Here is a 20,000-nt window from a genome sequence, read left to right on the forward strand (position 1 = left end):
ACACACACACACACACTGAACATTTGGGTTTTGTTTTTTTAATTACGATAGTCAAAGAGAAATTGAGGTAACAGCAAAACAATGCAAAAAAAAAGATAATTAAAAAAAAATACTATTAACAGATAAAGAAAATGAAACTAAAACAAAAAACTGCATACGAAAAGAATAAAAAAAAAACACAGAAATCGTAGACCTAATCGCTATTATGTCCATCGTAATATATCGAATTATTAGACGAGTTACAGCCCAGTTTGAACATATTGTCCAATCGGACTGGTTTACACATCACACGATATATCAATCCATCCTCGTGATATCAAGGAGAAACTCAAATAAATTATGAAAACTACCGTATCTGTGATTTGCCTGTTCAATTTGTTGGTTTAGTTATATGTATATGTGTGTTTGTGTGTCTGTGTGTTTGTGTGATGTGTGTGTGTGTGTGTGTGTGTGTGTGTGTTTGTTATATATATTTGTGTGTAGTTGTGCGTGTGTGAGTGTGTGGGTTTCTTTGTCTGCGTATGTTATTGCATATGTGTGCTTGTTAAATGTATATGTGTTTGTGTGTAAGTTTGCGTGTTTGCGCTTGTTTTGTGCTTGCGTGGGTGTATGTAGGTTTTGTTCGTGGTAGTGGTAGTAGTAGTGGTGGTGGTTATCACCGATTTCGTCGTCGTCGTCGTCGTCGTCGTCGTCGTCGTCGTCAAGTCCTAGTGTTTTGTGTATGATTGCGTGTTTGTGTGTGTTAATATGCATGTGCGCACATGTATGTCGGAGCATATCTATGTGTATGCGTGCGTATTCGTATATATATGTAGTGGGAGGTGGATATTGAACACGTTTATGTGTGTGTGTGTAAGTCAGTGGGCGAGTGTGTGTTTAGCTATGCGTTTTATTACATTTAAAGTACAGAGGGGACATACTTTCGATTGTTATTTATTCAGGCGTGGTCTAATATATTATGTATATGACGTATGTATATATATATTCCTACATGTTTGTTTGTTTGTATATGTATGTTTGTATGTATGTGTATATGTATGTGCCTTTGCACGGTTATGTATGCAAATACTTATATATATATATATATATATAGAGAGAGAGAGAGAGAGAGAGAGAGAGAGACGGGGGAGACGAAAAAGTCGGCCAGACACAGTGACACACAGACACAGACAGAGAGGTGAAGAAAGAAAGACAGAGGATGCGAGTGTGAGGTCGGTGGAGGGATGAATGAAATGCACTGTGGCACGTGCTGCCGAATGGATGCATTGTTACAAATAAAATGCTAGCATATATACATGCACATATATTTATACATACATATGTGTATCTGTGTGTGCATGTATATATATATATATATATATATATATATATATATATATATATATATATATAAATATATATATATGTATATATGTATATGTACGTATGTGTATATATATATATGTGTATGTATATATATATATATATGTGTGTATGTGTGTATATACATATATATATGTGTGTGCGTGCACATATAAATACATATCTATATATACAAATATGTGCACAAATATTTACATATACACATAGATACGTAAATATACACACATATATCTATATACATATATATATATGTATATATACATATATACTTATATATAGATGCATACATACATGCATACAAACATATATACATACACATACATACATACATACATACAAACATACATACATACATGCATACATACATACATGCATACATGCATACATACATACATACATGCATACATACTTACATACATACAAATTTGAACATTAATATCTGATTATAAATACATAGGGATATATGGATATATATGGATATATATGTATATAAGTATTTATACAGGATGCCTCCAATAGCATGTCAACGTGTGCGTGTAGTATATACATATATGTATTTATACATATATATGCACACACACACACACATACACACACATATTTGTGCAAAAATATCTATCAGGTTACATATATATATATATATATATATATATATATATATATATATATATATATATATATATATGCACAAACACACATATATATATGTGTATATATATATACGTACGTATGTATGTATGTATATACGTATGTATGTGCGTGTGTTTGCATGAATGTATACATGAATATATATTCTTATTATATGTGCATATGTATGTATACATACGTGCTATACAAGTGTGATTGTAAATATTTCCTGCCTTAATTCATTCATTCATCTATACAAGTACACAACCATTCATTAATAGACGCACACATTGCACCGTGTGTACTAGATATGAACGATGATCATATTGTAGCAACTCCATGAATCAGTTTACATATGTATTTATATATGTATACACATATATATATATATATATATATATACACATACGCAGACACGGACACGCACACATACATATATATATACATATATACATAATTATATGATTTTATATATATATATATATATATATATATATATATATAGTTGTTTGTATATATGTGTGTGTGTGCGTGTTTGTGCGTGTATACACACATATGCATACGTGTAAGCATATAGAAATTCACGTAGATTCATATTTATATAGATATAGCTACACAACTGTATCTATACACACACACATATATATATATATATATATATATATATATATATATATATATATATATATACATATATATATATGCGTAAATATCTATCAACAAGAGAGAGAGGGAGAGAGATATGAGAGAGTCAAAGAGAGACGAGGGAAAGAAAGAAAGATAGGTAGATATATATATATAGGTATATATATATATATATATATATATATATATATATATATATATATATATATATATATATATATATATAGGTATATATATATATATGTGTATATATATATATATATATATATATATATATATATATAGGTATATATATATATATATATATATATATATATATATATATATATATATATATATATATATATATATATATATATACCTATATGTAAATACGTATGTTTATACACATAAATTCGTAATTTAGATCTTTACAAGTGTCATTATATTTCTTTGTAATAATGTGAGTGTGTGTGTGTGTGTGTGTGTGTGTGTGTGTGTGTGTGTGTGTGTGTGTGTGTGTGTGTGTTCGTATATATGTATGTATATATGCAGAAACGTATGTATGTTTGTATGTACGTATATTCGTATGTATTAATGTATGTATGAATGCTTTTTTGTATGTATGAATGTATGTATGTTTCTATGTATGTATGTTTATATGCACGCATGTGTATATTCGTTAATATGTTCATCACCAACTTATTTCAGTTCAATTATTAGACGTTTTTACTTTTCTAATGAATCAACGTTTAATCGTTAATCTGTGGGTGCCCCTATATCGTCCCTTTATCAGTTAGAAATTGCTAGAGGTACAGACCAGTGGTTCCCAACCCTTTCACAACCAAGAACTCCTTTTATTTAAATGAGTTTCCCCACGTACCCCTTTTAATATGCTAATCCTTATGTATATATATATATATATATATATATATGTATATATTATGGCCTCGATAAGGAGGGGGCAGCCATCATGTATGTATGTATGTACGTATGTATGTATATCCATGAAATTTTCAATCCATTTCACAGACCCCCTCCCCCAGTAATACCTTTGTAGACCACTAGGAGTCTGTAGACCACAGGTTGGGAATCACTGGTATTGATGTAATTTCTACATATGCAGGGATCGATGGAAATAAAGGAGGCCATGATTGAAAACCTTTTGATTATGAGTAAAAACCCAGTAAAACGTGATTAATGGTTTAAAAACAACAGCTTTGCGTTATATTTTAACTAAGTCTAAGTGACATTCAAAACGTTATTTTAAATATATTTCTTTTAAATTTAAAAATAATGTGAGAAATAATTAAATAATATTAATTAATTGGTATATTCCCTTCTAACGGGCAAACTTTAGCTGGAGAAAATAGTTTTAGAATAATACAGTTATATACATGCACGTTATGTATGTATGTATGTATGTATGTATGTATGTATGTATGTATGTATGCATGTACGTATGTATGCATGTGGAGGCGCAATGGCCCAGTGGTTAGGGCAGCGGACTCGCGGTCGTAGGACTGCGATTTCGATTCCCAGACCGGGCGTTATGAGTGTTTATTGAGCGAAAACACATAAAGCTCCACGAGGCTCCGGTCGGGGGTGGTGGCGAACCCTGCTGTACTCTTTCACCACAACTTTCTTTCACTCTATCTTCCTGTTTCTGTTGTACCTGTATTTCAAAGGGGCCAGCCTTGTCACACTGTGTCACGCTGAATATCCCCGAGAACTACGTTAAGGGTACACGTGTCTGTGGAGTACTCAGCCATTTGCACGTTAATTCACATGAGCAGGCTGTTCCGTTGATCGGATCAACTGGAACCCTCGTCGTCGTAATCGACGGAATGTCAAACAAAAATGTATGTATGTATGTATGTGTGTATGTATGCATGTATGTATGTATGTATGTATGTATGTACGTACGTATGCATCCATGTACGTGTGTATGTATCTATGCATTTATATATGTATGTATGTATGTATGAATAAATGAATGTGTGTGTGTTTGTGTACATGTACGTATGACTATATTTATGTATAGTGAAGGCGCGTGGATTAGTGGTTGGAAATATTCGGCTCACGATCATAAGGTAGTGAGTTCGATTCCCAGCCGTGCGTTGTGTCCTTTAGCAAGACACTTAATTTCCCAATGTTTCACTGATGAAATGAGCTGTTCCTGTAATTCGAAGGGCCAGCCTCATCACATTCTGTATCATACAGAATCACCCTGAGGACTACGTTTAAGGTAAAGGATAAATGTACAGTGCACAGCCACCTGCACGTTAATTGTACGAGCAGGTTGTTCCGTTGATCGGATCAACCGGAAGCCTCGTCGTCATGGAGTGCCAGTTATGTATGTATACATATATTTACACACATACGCATATGTATATATACATACATATATGTGTATGTGTGTGTGTGCTATCTATCTACGTATATAGACATACACATAACATGTATGTGAACATCTATTTTTGCATGTCAGTGCTTATATTCATATGCTTGTGAGTGCATACATATATGTAGATACATATACATACATACATACATACATACACACATATATACATACATACATACATGCATGCATACATACATACATATACATACATATATACATATATCATTTGTATTATTATAAATATATATATATATATATATATATATATATATATATATATATATATATATATATATATATATATACATATATATATGTATATATGTACATATATATCTGTATATATAATATGTGACAAATTTTCGGTAGCCATGATAAAACTCTGAGTTTCGGATGTCGGGCCGGAAACCCACGCAGCCATCTCTTCACTTATCGGGTCATCGAAACCAATGCCTCAGCTCGGCAGATCTCATCGATACACCGTGACACATGCTCCACTGACGTTCTGCGGTTTCGAGATGCCCATGGGTTGATCTTGACACTTATATATATATAGATTAATATACAATCCCTGTATATATATATGTGTGTGTGTGTGTGTGTGTGTGTGTGCGCGCGCGCGTGTGTGTGTGTGTATAGGTACCTCTGATACAGGGATTGTATACTAAGCTATATGTTTCTTCCTGTTCATCCACGAGTCAGCCTTCATCAAGGTGACATATGGTCGTAAGCATTCTACTCAGGATAAGAACGTTTCCTTTTCTCGCCTTTCCGCACCCTAGACTACATCATATAATGTGTTCTTCGCTTAAGACAGTAAAGCCTGATTTAATCAGATCTGATGTCAATTTTAATCAGAACGAGCAACTACATATAGTCTCCCCTCCTTAACTAGAAATTGACTAGACATAATTTTAATCTTTTAGATAATATAATGGTTCAAAGATAATATCTATCTATATGAAATTGCATATATGTGTATATATATTCTCCTAAATGGACACATGTTTATAAACAAGTGGGAATATTTCAATATTTCGTGTACGAGAGTCATATGACCTCTATGTTGGTTGTACTCAAAATCGAATCCAAGTGATAAAAATGGCTCACTGAAAGCTTAACTCTAATTTTTCGAGACTCTAGTATATATGATTGATGTTCGTTTTGTTAGGATGGCTCGGAACGGACATAAATATAGTAGCACGTAAAATGGGCCCACAGATCTCCAAGGGAAATTTTCCGAATTTGGGCTCAATTTTTTTCATGTCCTTTGAATCAGTGGCTTTATTTTAGATCGCTCCAATGCGCCTTCTACTGATAATACTCTCTCTGACATATTTTTATCAACTCTGGTTCGCCCGATCTTTGGCAATTTTTCTTTCCACATTAACCTTCTAATACATCAATAAAAGCCTTAAGAAAATTATATCTATCATTCCCTCTCTAAGTTTCAAGTCCTAAATTTCATCGGGATGCAACTTACACACCTCAAGCCATCAAGCCAAATTGGAACTGAGCAGAGATCTCAAAAAATATCTCTCTAATGGAGACACAACTCTCTTCTCAACTTCAGCATTATAAACATACAATCATAGAACATCTCAAAAAAATCCTTTCGCCCACCACCCGCAAACAGGATATGAGCAGTACCCAACTAGAACCGTATCGGTTGTCACCAATGCTAGGCTTCATTATTGTTAGTGAAGACTACTTCAACTTAGCAAAGACTAATTCCTCTTCAGGAGCAAAGAATTCTTTAGTTCACAAGACACTGAATCTCTGATCCATATATATATATATATATATATATATATATATATATGCTGTTTCCTCTCTCTTAGCCTTTTCTACCGTAACTACTATGACATCTGCTCCAGGACGCTGGTTGGTATTGGGCCACCTCTACTCGCAAGTGCCGCAATTATCACTATACCAAGATCGTCCAACCTACAACGTAGTCTCTCTGGGATTCCCTTCCTGTTCATGCTTATTCCTGTAACATCCAGCTTGCAACAGGAATAAGCAACTATTCAAGAGAAACAAACAAAATCCATATAACTAGTTCCAGGAGAGGGGCTCTGAATACGACAGACTCGGATTTTTTTCTCCAGATCATTTCAATTAAAAGCAAAATTCGACCAAATAAATCCTTTACGTTATGTTTTAAATTCAATATTGCGATTTTACTTTTCTTTGCTTTTATAAGTGCCAAGTGTATATTGAAATATAGAAAATGTATATTGAAGTAAACTATAACTTTCCTGTATTACGTTGGTGTTATGTAATACTAATGAGAGAACCGAATATTGAATGAGATGGCAAAATTATGCTGAAATACCATAGAACAGAGATTAATTCGTGTGGCATAGTGGATTTCATGTTAAAGTGTTATAATATCACATTCAGGACAAGTTCATCATGTGTATAACCTTTGACGATGCAGCTTGAACGACACCAGTGAAGAACTGACCATCATGTAATCATTCTAGTTCAGAGTTAAACTGTAGAGACTTATCCTATTCCCTTATCCCATGTCCACTGAAGATGAACATGGCACAGAAAGTTAACCAAACATTTCTCTGTTCGACAGAACTGCTGCTGGTTAGGGCGGCTAATCGTTCCTTCCCTTAGTTTCTAATCGTTCCTTCCCTAGACTTGGCCGTTTGTTCGTTAAGTTACTTGATGTTAGACACAATGCTGTACAGACTACCGAGTACGAAACACCAACCTCTTGCTACCTTGTCGACTCGACCGTCCATACTCTCTACTGTGATTTACCACTTCGTGAAATATTGATGCAAATACATCAATGTGACATACTCGGTGGTGCCTCACTGAATCCTGTGAATTATATGGAATTTTCATTCAATGTTTTTCTATACTAAAAAGCATAAAGGAATATTAAATGACACTTAATGTATTTGTTTATTTTAGAAAGAAAAAAAGAATATCAATAGATCTGGTGGTATACCTGCTAACATTCTGTGTAGTTCAGCATCAGAAAGAACCGGAATGAGGCATGTAATAATATTTGATATAGTGGAATAATCAAAGAAATATTCACACTGTATAGTGAAAGGCTAGCTGCTGTTGTTTTGGGTGATGGTGATGATGGTGATGATGATGATGATGATGATGATGATGATGATGGTGGTGGCGGTGGTGGTGGTGGTGGTGGTGGTGGTGGTGGTGATGGTGGTGGTGGTGGATTTGGTGATGACGGTGGTGGTGGTGGTGGTTTTTAACTCCGTATCAATAATGATCGGGTAACCAAATGATCAAAATTATCTACCTCGGTCTAAATACTCTAACACGTCCTTCCGTTTTGAAGCAGCACTGTGCGATTTGAGATTAATTCACCTGTTATTTCTAACTGCTAAAGCAACCATGTTGGCTTACAATAAAAAATTAATAAGAGTTGTCTCATAGACAGATAACTTCACAGGTGCTGCAATTCGTCTTTAGCCAAAACATATAACTTTATATATGATCCAAGATCATGTAGTTGTAAATAGATCTCATCAGTACAAATAATCATGATAAGGAACAAGCGTATATATAAAACAAAATATACGCAACATGTATTACTTTTACATGCTGTGTTGCGCTCAAGTGTGAAACCTCTTAACATGATTTCAAATGAGAGAGAAGTCTCCCCAGCAATCACTCTCAAACAAGCTGCTCCAACCTCTTTTCAGTCAATATTACAATTGACAATGTTACAATGTGTGTGTATATATATATGTATATATGTACCTATATATGTATATGTATATATATGTATATATATATATATGTATATTTATATATATTATATGTATATGTATGTATATATATATATAGATAGTGGCTGTGTGATAAGTAGCTTGCTTACCAACCACAAGGTTCCGGGTTCAGTCCGAATGCGTGGCATCTTGCGCAAGTGTCTTCTACTGTAGTCTCGGGCCGACCTAAGCCTTGCGAGTGAATTTGGTAGACGGAAACTGAAAGAAGCCCGTCGTATAAATGTGTGTGTGTGTGTGTGTGTGTAAATGATGGTCTGTCTGTGTTGGTACCCTCACCATCGCTTGACAACCGATGTTGGTGTGTTTACGTCCTCGTAACTTAGCGGTTCGGCAAAAAAGACCGATGGAATAAGTAATAGGCTTACTAAGTATAAGTCTTGCTGTCGAATTGTTCGGCTAAAGGCGGTGCTACAGCATGGTCGCAGTCAAATGACTGAAATAAATAAATGAATAAAAGAATAAAGGATACATATACATATATATGTATGTATGTATGTATGTATGTATGTATGTATGTATGTATGTATGTATGTATGTGTGTGTGTGTGAACTAAGCTTTCGCCTCCAATGTTAAACGGATGAGAGAATATCCCAGTTATGGACGCCCGTCTTTGGTTGATAGCAGAATAGCAAATTCAATATCTCATGCCAGTTGTATAAAATGAGCGAAGTTATAACATATTAGTTTTCCAATGTTTAGAAACAGAACAAAAACTCAGCAACATAAATGAAACTAAGAGCTGATACAGCAAAACCACAAATCCGCTTTAATAAATATCGGACAAAATGTATGCAAATATACTTTAAATAATCTTGAAATTTTGGTTGGAAGGGGCTAGTCTATTACATCTACTCCACTACACAACTGGTATTTCTTTTATCGACTACCAAAAGATGAAATTAGTGTGAAATGTTAAATGAACTGTTGTTGGTTTCTGTAACAAGTGGGGTTTTTTTTATATGAGCCACCTGCAGCAACTACAAGAAGATCTAGACCGTCATCAACAAATGTCTCCGGCAGGTCCTCCATCTGAAGTGGTTCGACAGAGTGCAAAACACCGACCTGTGGGAAAGAACCAACCAGGAGCCCATACATGTTCAGATTAGACGAAGGAAATGGAGATGGATCGGGCACAAACTGCGGAAAGAAACCTCAAATGTCACTCGACAAGCATTTGACTGGAACTCGCAGGGGAAGAGGAAGCGAGGACACCTGAAGCAGACATGGAAGCGGAGCATTTTGGACGAGCTCAGGACCACCGGCCTAACATGGGAAGCAGCCAAGAAGTTGCTGTTGTTGTGGTGATGATGATGGGGGGGATGGTGGTGATCACAGTCGTCGTCGTCGTCCTCGTCATCGCTGTCGTGGCAGTGAGGATGTTGTTATTGTTGTTGTTGTGGTGGTGGAGTCATGGTAGTGGTGGTGTTGGTGGTGGTGGTGGTAATTAGCTCTAGATTCGAGCTAAAGCTACCATCAAAGGTATTCCAAGATATGACCAGTCCATATTTCAAAGTTAGGTAGTATTGCATTATCTCATCTGTGGTTGCCTTACTTAACACGGTGGAATGTAATATGAGTGATATTTGGTTGATATTTCTAGCAGATAGAATAACCACATAGACGCTTTCTCGTTTACTCGGTTTTACTTCTCAAGCTTACAAAGATTTACGGATAACTGCGCTGATGGCTCTTAAACAAGTCAACGTCGATATATCACATTTACGATGGCTGACAGTAAATTCACTGAAGTATTACTCCATTATTATCTGGCGAAGGATGGCCAATGCAAGTTCAGTTCTGAGTCGTAACAAATATGATTTTACTCTGGAGTATTAACACATTATCTAAATAAATACTTGTCTGTATCCGTAGTAAAATGCCAGAGGGGGTCAACAAATGGGTCCCCACCTACGTGATCGCTCAAGTTACTTGAAATATATATGCCACAGAATCACGGAAACCTTTCTTATGAGTTTATGCCTTGAAAAGAACCTTAGATAGATAGATAGATAGATAGATAGATAGATAGATAGATAGATAGATAGATAGATAGATGTGTGTATATATATATATATATATACACACACACATATATATATATATATATATATATATATATATATATATATATATATATATATATATATATATATATATATATATATATATATATATATATATACCCAATACAACATTAATTCTAGCATCAAACATTACAAACGGAAAATGTAAATAGACGCACTTCGTCCCAGATACCTACATGCAACTCCTCAAATCAAGCTGTTTGTTCGCTGAGGGAATTCGATTCAACTAAAGCTCTGGTATATAGAGTGCCTTCTATCTATCCGGTGATATCTGCTGGAACTATTCAGTGCCCAGTGTAAACAATTTCAAGGGATATTATAATTAACACCTGCACTCATTCCGTTTCAGAGGCATTCTAAGCGCTACTTCCCTGCTCCATTTGGAAAAATCTCAGACTAATAGCATATCTGCCCTACCAGAAATTAGAGCATCATCAACAGAGCTCTTCTACGTTTTAACGACTCAACCAACTGAACGCTCTACTACTCTGAGAAGCTTCATATACTACAACAACCCGAATATCTCTCAAACAAAATTTCGACGTGATTTCCAACTACCATCACAATCGAGCATTTCTCACATGACATTTTCAGTCGATCGATCCCTAGAAAAGCACTTTCCAACTACTATAATAAATAGCGTGGTATACTGTACCTCATAGCAGCAGACTGCCACGATTACCCTCATGTGATCTGCGTCGGTCAATGGGAATGAAGCTTATTAATACGAACGTATTTTCTAGGTCGGATGCGAGTAAAACTACTTTTATGGTGAACTATTACATGCGTATTTCACTTGCTCGTAAAAATCCGAGTAAGTCAAAAAGTGTACATCCATTGTTGTGTGTGTATATATATATATATATATATATATATATATATATATATATATATGTATATATATTTATTTATTTATTTATACATGTACGTATAAATATATTTATATATTTATACATATAAGTATGCATGTATGTATGAATATTATGTATAAATGTATGTCGCGCTCTCTCTTTCTCTCTCTCTATCTCTCTCTCTCTCTCTCTCTCTCTCTCTCTCTCTCTCTCTGTCTGTCTGTATATATATATATATATATATATATATATATATATATATATATATATATATATATATCAGATATATCTCGCTCTTGTCCTTATAACGGCTAAATCTATCCCAAAACCCTATAACGTTTTAACAAAAGAAAAACATACAAGATAATGTAATACTTGAAACACTGAATATAATACAGGATAAGTATTACAGGAACGATATTTGTGATAAGAAGGTACAATCAGAATTTGTCGTTAGACTAAACTACAACATACTGAATTGACTAGCAAACGACAGACTTGCTACGTTTTTAGTGATTCTACTATATATAGCATCAAATCAACTTCTTCCTTATAAAAGAGAACACAATAGAGAAGGTGGGGACGGATAAAATATTTCAGAAGAATAAACGTTTTAGTTACGGCTGGAACATCTTTGATCATAAATCTGCTCGTTTAGGACCTACCTGTGGCTTAATAACAACAACAACGACATACTGAGGCGATTGCAGCAATTTTGAGAAAATGTGAAACAAATCTGTCCTTATCAATGTTTGCAAGTACTTCACTACTTCGCTAAACGTTTATAGCTGTCTTCCGGGAAATACACGGAAGTTATTACGTAAATCTAACCGTAATTCTTCTCTTTTCTCTTGCCTAATAAGACGGCTTCTTCAGCTTTCGATGATAATAGCTCAAATTCTATATGTCATCAGAAAATAATTGTGATTGAATATATGTTTCTTTGATTAAATATATAAGCGTTTTGACTTTGTTCCTAACCTGAGTTGTTCATCCCCTCCCCGTCCCCCTATAATTACGGTTAAATTTATATTTTAGCAATGTGAATTTTATAAATTACCATTACTACTATGTCAACAATTCCTTCTGCAATTGAACTTTCACATTTAAATAACGTTTTCTCCAAGTCTATTTGTTTACATTCATCTCGCTTTTTTTAAAGACAAATATTGTGGTTTTAAATGCGATAAGTACGTTAATAACTGAAAATAATTCTAATTAATAACAATTGTAACTAAGTTTTATTTTTATCAAATTCAATTGCAGTCAGTATTTTTTAAAAAAATGAAATAATTCTTTCACATACGAACCAACGAGAGAGCCGCTGTGTAGGTGATCGTTCGAGCTGCTAAAAATAGCAAATAAATATCCTTCAAAACACGAACTATCATATTAACACAGTCAGAAATGGCACATTGGATTATTATAAAGACCTAGAAAGATATTGTCCAAAACAACAAGATTAGCATAGAATCCCAATTTCAGCAGAATCAGTTTGTCCTGGGACTAAACTACAACATGCTGAGTTGATACAAAATGAGAGTTGCTACGTTTTGAGTGATTCTACTACATGTAGAATCAAATCGCCGTCTACCTTATAAAGGAGGACACATTAGATAATATGGCGGTAGTTAAAATATTTCTGAAGAAACAAACGTTTTAGTCACGGCTGAATTTCGAAGTGCTCATTGATTGAAAAGCGAATTAAAATATCTTATTGCAATTGTCTTACTTTTACAAAATCCAAATAGATATAATATGTTATGTATAGAAATCAGAAAACGGACGACGATACCTGTTGAAATTTTCTCATGTCTATAATCTAGCCCTGAGTGGAGGCGCAATGGACTAGTGGTTAGGGCACCGGACTCGAGGTCGTAGGATCGTGGTTTTTACAACATATTAATATATTCTTGAAAACCGAACATAATTTTTTGCGTTACAGGATATACGACTTCTTTATTTCTACATGACCTATATTACTACGTCAGTTCAAGTATAGACAGAAATATAAGCGTTAGGGGGAAGACACACTATTGGAAGATTTTACTACAGACTATTATTTAATTACTGAAATCTAAAACAAATATCACAGATTCAATACCAGTTTGTTTGCTGCGATTTTCATTGCTCTTTTGTATTATTGCGCCTACGTAAAATGTGCTAAAATGCTATAAATATTTCATAAGTCACTCATTAAACTATATATTTGGATTAACTGCACTCTAAATTATAGAAAAAATTGATAGTTTATGGAAGAGAACACTCTGATAGCCAAGATGATATAATCAGTTTAAATACTGACCAAAGAGATTTATTGACTCTCAGAATTGACTGACAACTAGTTGTACATAAAATTACTACTGACCGATGTATACAGCATGAACGCTTTAATACTAATGAGCTTCTTGTTTCCTTGTCCTGTTCATGCTGAACTGTTCTATGGACATAGATCAGAACGAGACGTAATCTACCAGGAGGTTGTCTTGATACTTTGGTTACTATACTTCTGTTACCATACACATCTATTCATTCAATTAACTCTTAAAATGAAGAAGAATTTTAAAATTTACTTTGGCCATTATTAAGCTGGTGTTTGGAACCTAAATGAACATGACCTTTTGACGGAAGCTTTTAATTTAGACCCCTCTAAAACAAGAAGCTTGTATCATACATGCAAGGTCGGTCTCGGACGGGTCAGGGACAAAAGGTTAACGATATGAATTTTACAATCATAGTTAAGATTTCTTTATGATTTTTGTGACTTCTCTAAACTGTTACTGTAAGTATACCTTTATTTGATAATGTTTTAACTACATACTGTATAACCCAACGAGGGAGTCTCTGTATTGTCGCTCGATCTATTAGCTATAGCAGTCAAATTTCCCCAGAATTTCATACCGTCTCCTTAAAGACAAATTAGATAATGTACTACAAAGACTAAAGGAAGGAATCATAGTGGTTGGAAACTTTTTCTTTTTCTTTTGTCATACATTTATCACTCAGGGCTAACCCGGAGTTAAATGACAACAATAACAACGGCAACAACGACGGCGAATAGACACACTGTATTGAAACGAAATGGGTCTCTAATCTGTCACAATATCAGTGTATATGAACCAGCAAGAAAACATAATCTGATGCGTGTACAACAAACTACGAAAATTTAAAGTAATTGAAGCCATCATCGGTATTTACTATGGTATAACTTCAACTCTACAATTAAGCAATAGACAACTATTCAGCCTTCATCCCTAAACCGTCTGCTGATTAATAAACCAATATAGTAATGTTTTATTCATCGATGAAATCTCAACTGGTGACTGTGACAAATATGGTTCGTCTGTTGGCTGTCCAGCTCTATTGATTTAAAAACATTGTCATTATTTTCATTCAGCCGATCAATGTTTATTATCAAATTTCGAGCGAGGAATCCTAGCAAATGCATCATCTGAAGTCTCTCTCATTTGTACGAATTTCTTAAACAACACTGAGGCAGAGACACCTACTCAAATGCTATCACACAGACATATATCTAATTGTAGATATATAAATATATGTGAGTGTATGCATATCACTTTGTGAGTGCATACATACATACGTAGTTACTTGTATGTATTGTAAACAACATGGTTATAGGCTTCTTTTTAGATACAACGATGGTATTCAATGTACAACAGAAAGGCAAAGTTTGTGTGAATGTGTCTGTATATATGTATATATGTATAATACTATATGTGTGTCTCTTACATATATGTGTGTTTCTTACATATATGTGTTTCTTAATGTATCACGTATGTACTCAATTCTTTACAGTCATATCATACTAGCATCCGAGTTGAATATTGATACTGCGTTTTTCAGTGGGATGCTGGTCGTTGAAACAAAAGACAAAATGGCGAAGTATTACTTGACGTCTGACGTCCGGGACATTCTACCTAAAAGGTGACCAGAGTATCATAATATGTCTCTTTGTGTTCATTACTGATGTGAGAGTTTTACGATGTGACATTTTTCAATCAAACCACAATCTTGAATAATTGCTGTAAAGAAGAAATCAGTGTAAGATAAGCTCATAGTAAGATCGTTAGATCCAACTCTATATTTCACTTTCCAAACGTAATGCGAGAACGATGTAATATTTTCTTTAAAGATGATGCTTTAATAGACCTCTCTCGCTCCCTTTCTAAGCGCACATGTACAAATATTTGTGTATATGTTTTATAAATGTGTGTGTTTGTGTGTGTTTGTGTGTGTGTGTGTGTGTGTGTGTGTGTGCGCGCGCGTGTTTAGATTTAGAATGTAACATTAGAAACATCGAGAAATATATGTCTTCTGTAAATGACGTGTCTCGAAAGTCGATATAGAAATAATCACTCAAAATATATATGTAATGTGTGAATATATATATATACATATATAATTGTTAAAGAGAACAACAAACATTCAGGTATGGCAAACATCTCAAGTCGTATACAATATTATTACTGGAAAAAAAATTCAGAGTCTTACAGCTGTTTCTGTGATATCCCCGAATATGGGATATTCCGTCATCAAAGACAAATAGAGAAAATGAGAATGGCATATATAAATGTGATGATGACATAGACGAAGGGAGTAAAAGAATAAGGAGATGGAAAGAAAGAAGAAAAGAGAACCATAAAAGTTCATAGTTCAACTTCACGAAGTTATAGCCACAAGAGCATGAGTCCTTAGGTGCAATCCTAAGGACTGACGCTCATGGATCTACAAAGGATCTCATTAATATATACCATTCTCATTTTCTCAGCTTTTCTCTATTTGTCTCTGATGACGGATATCCCATACTCGGGGATATCCCAGAAACAACAGTAAGACTCTAAATTTTTTGCTGTGGTAATATGGTATACAAATTGAGATGTTTGCCTTGCCTTAATGTTTGTTTTACTCTTTAACAATTATATATCCGCTGCATCGGAAATCTGCAATGGTTCCATAACTACCGTCTCGGCTATAACCTTGGAGCCCTAGTAATCTGTTACAGCACTTACCTAGTGTACGTAATCGTTTAGATCACCTGTGAACTGAGCCTCCATATTTTGTGTGTGTGTATATATATATATATATATATATATATATATATATATATATATATATATATATATATATATAATATGTATGTAGATATATATATATATATGTAGCCACTACACATTCTTTATTTTCTCTCCTTGTTTCTTTCTGTGTTCCTTTCTGTGGAAGAGCGTAGGCTCGAAACGTTAAAGACCTTTTTACTTCTCGAGCGTTAAACTAATACATCTGCTTGTTGTCTACACCACTTGTCTTCGTCTTTTGTTTTATTGTGAATTCTCCCTATATATATATATATATATATATATATATATATATATATATATATATATATATATATATATATATATATATATATATGTATATATATATATATATATAAACTCACACACACACACACATATATATATACATGTTTGTATATATCTGTTTATAGATATACATGCATAGTTACACAGGTAAGTAGATATATGTATAGATAGGAAGATAGATATATTTTCACAACCACTATATATGTGTATATATATATATATATATATATATATATATATATATATATATATAGTGGTTATATATATATATATATATATATATATATATATACATACATATACATGAGTGGGTGTGTGGCCCTGTTGTAATGTTATTGAATCTCTGCAAATTCCATAAGCAGTAAATTCCTGGTTGGCGTCTTCTTGATGGACCTGTTGTTATTTTAGTCTGTACCAATGAAATAAATTTGTAACTGTAGTATGTTCTGAAAGATCAACTATTGGAGGTTGTGTCATTCTAAAAACGTCAAAAGAATGTCATCCTATCCTTAGAGCTTTTTTTTTTTCTTATTTAAATATCATTATCGTAAATAACTTACCGAATATAAAAAGGCTAATTCAGATAATTCAAGCATCCCAACTCTTTCCTTGTTTCACCCATGTTACCAGTTTCTTTAGAGGACTATATGAGATTAAAGAGGAAGGGACCATCAATAATGTCCAACTGAACGATATGTTTTGCATAAATTTGTATATTATAACTAGTTTTTATATAGTAATTATAAAGGAATTTACGTCATTATATACAGTAGTAACTAAATAAACGTTCTAAATAATAAATAACGATTTAGTTTAAGTATCAAGTGTAAAGCATATAAAATATCAATAAAAATTGTTTTTACATTTGTTTCTTTTAATCACACTCAAGGGCAACTAATTTGTGGAAAAGAAGTGTGTAGTTACTTGAATCAAGCCCCATATGTGAAAGTTTCACTTAATTTATCATCAGCCGAGCCGAAAACCAATAGTCAATTTGCTCGTTAGTCTATACATCTTCTACAATCATTTTGAGATTTATACATGCTGAAACATATGCTGAAGAGGGAAAAAAAACTAACATGCTTTTGTATATCACTACTGTCACCTACAGACATACTCTAGCATTTGAACATTGTGACTTATATACCAAACCAATTAATATTGTAATGCATAGCATGGTTCTCTAACAGACAGAGGTGTAGAAGTATAGAATATTTGACTTGGTGGCCTTTGGGTCCCACAATTCTACTCCACTGGAGCCTGCAGGGGATAACATAAAACAAACATTAAAAGCTAAGTAAAATGGGGTAGGGTTTCAACCAGAACTTGAAATGTACAAAACTAAACACTAAACCGCATTTAATCTACTTTACTTATAACTCATTCATTACCACCAGCATGACATTTTTCGTTAAATATTTGTTTCATATCAAAAATTCATGAAAAAAAAAAGCCATTTTGTGACTTGTCACGTAAAGTTTATTTGATTGAATGTCTTTACCTCATGGAGAGAGACGAGTGAAAAGTTTTAATGATGATCAGCCAAAACATAATAGCGGTGGGTTACAGCTTGTCTCCAACAACCGCAAATATATTCGCTTTAGATACAGTTTATGAATTATTGGAAATCGATATTGTACTTTTGGGAACTAGAATATTACTGCCAACACATCTTAAGAAACACATGAGAGAAAACCGAAGTTTTCTCACAAGATGATGTAAACAAGAAGTGTATAACTTCAGCAAACTTGCAAATAGTCCAAGTCAGGGGGAATTGCGTGGGTCTCACTGCTCAGAAAGTAAAACCTTAATCTTGCGGACAGCTATAACTATTCAGTTCATGGGATTACATGGGCTGAAACGCCAGTACCGTCTCTAGTATTATGTAATATAGGCATCGATACATTCATAGACTCACACATACATACATACATACATAGACAGACAGACAGATTCATACATACATGCATACATACACGCATACATACATGCATACCTACATACATACATACATACATACATAATTGGAGCACTAGGTTTTGTTAGTAAATGCTTAAAGGAGAATCTGGATAAACTGGGATTTTCAGAAAGAGAAATCGACCAGCAGATTCGTACATTACAAGTGCAATCTGTGAGTGGAACAGTAAAAATATGCGAGACTTTTCTCAAGTTCAAGATGTAAATTTGTCTGTTAACTACATCCCAAAGATGGAGCCTTGTGTCTTTGTTGGAAACCGACTCCCTCCTCAGTGGAAAATTTATAATAATTAAAAAATAGAAGAGACATACATATGTCCTTATGTGCGTACGTGCGTGCGTGCGTGCGTGCGTGCGTGCGTGCGTGCGTGCATGCGTGTATGCGTGTGTTTGTGTGTGTGTGTGTGTGTTTGTGTGTGTGTGTGTGCGTGTGTGTGTGTGTGTGTGTGTGTGTGTGTGTGTGTCCTTCTGTTTATGATAACGATATGCGACCCATTGACCTCGCAGCTAGTTGTTCAGTATTCTATTGTTTCAACAATCAACGCTCTCTTCTGAACGGTTGCTTACACTTTCAAGAAAGAAGTACCAGACGTATCGTCCCGCTGGTGGAACAAATGAAGACTGCAACAAACTCTCTTTAGATAAAGAAGTAATCAAAGTCATTGCGCTGGTTGGCAAACTGCCATTCAAGGAAAATATTTAGCCTTTGTTTTCGTGATGTATTCTTTGACCAAACTGCTTACTCCGCGAATATTACACAGCTTCATTCAAAGCAATTCGCTCAAGACTTTTTACTATTCATTTAGTCTGTCTGTCTGTCTGTCTATGTGTCTATTTGCCTGTACCCCCATTTGTTTGTCTTTTCTTGTCTTTTCTCTTTTTGTCCCCCCCCTTCTCTCTC

At 34.1% G+C, this 20,000-nt stretch overlaps 1 protein-coding gene across 11 annotated transcripts in view; it reads left to right on the plus strand.

Annotated features, from left to right (window-relative positions):
* The window catches only part of LOC106877962 (uncharacterized), a 547,541-nt gene that overhangs the window by 427,227 nt on the left and 100,314 nt on the right, over nucleotides 1-20,000 (plus strand). The window contains exon 7 of one of the 11 annotated variants that reach the window (XM_052968240.2): nucleotides 15,606-16,808. The exons of the other annotated variants lie outside the window; for them this stretch is intronic. Coding sequence (XP_052824200.1) covers nucleotides 15,606-15,623 — 18 coding nt within the window. The 3' untranslated portion in view covers nucleotides 15,624-16,808. Of the gene's footprint in view, nucleotides 1-15,605; nucleotides 16,809-20,000 lie in introns of those variants that run through there. 11 annotated transcript variants of the gene reach the window in all.

Source organism: Octopus bimaculoides, chromosome 5 (genome assembly GCF_046866305.1).
Source record: "Octopus bimaculoides isolate indiv1 chromosome 5, ASM4686630v1, whole genome shotgun sequence".
In the NCBI taxonomy this organism is placed as follows: Eukaryota; Metazoa; Mollusca; class Cephalopoda; order Octopoda; family Octopodidae; genus Octopus; species Octopus bimaculoides.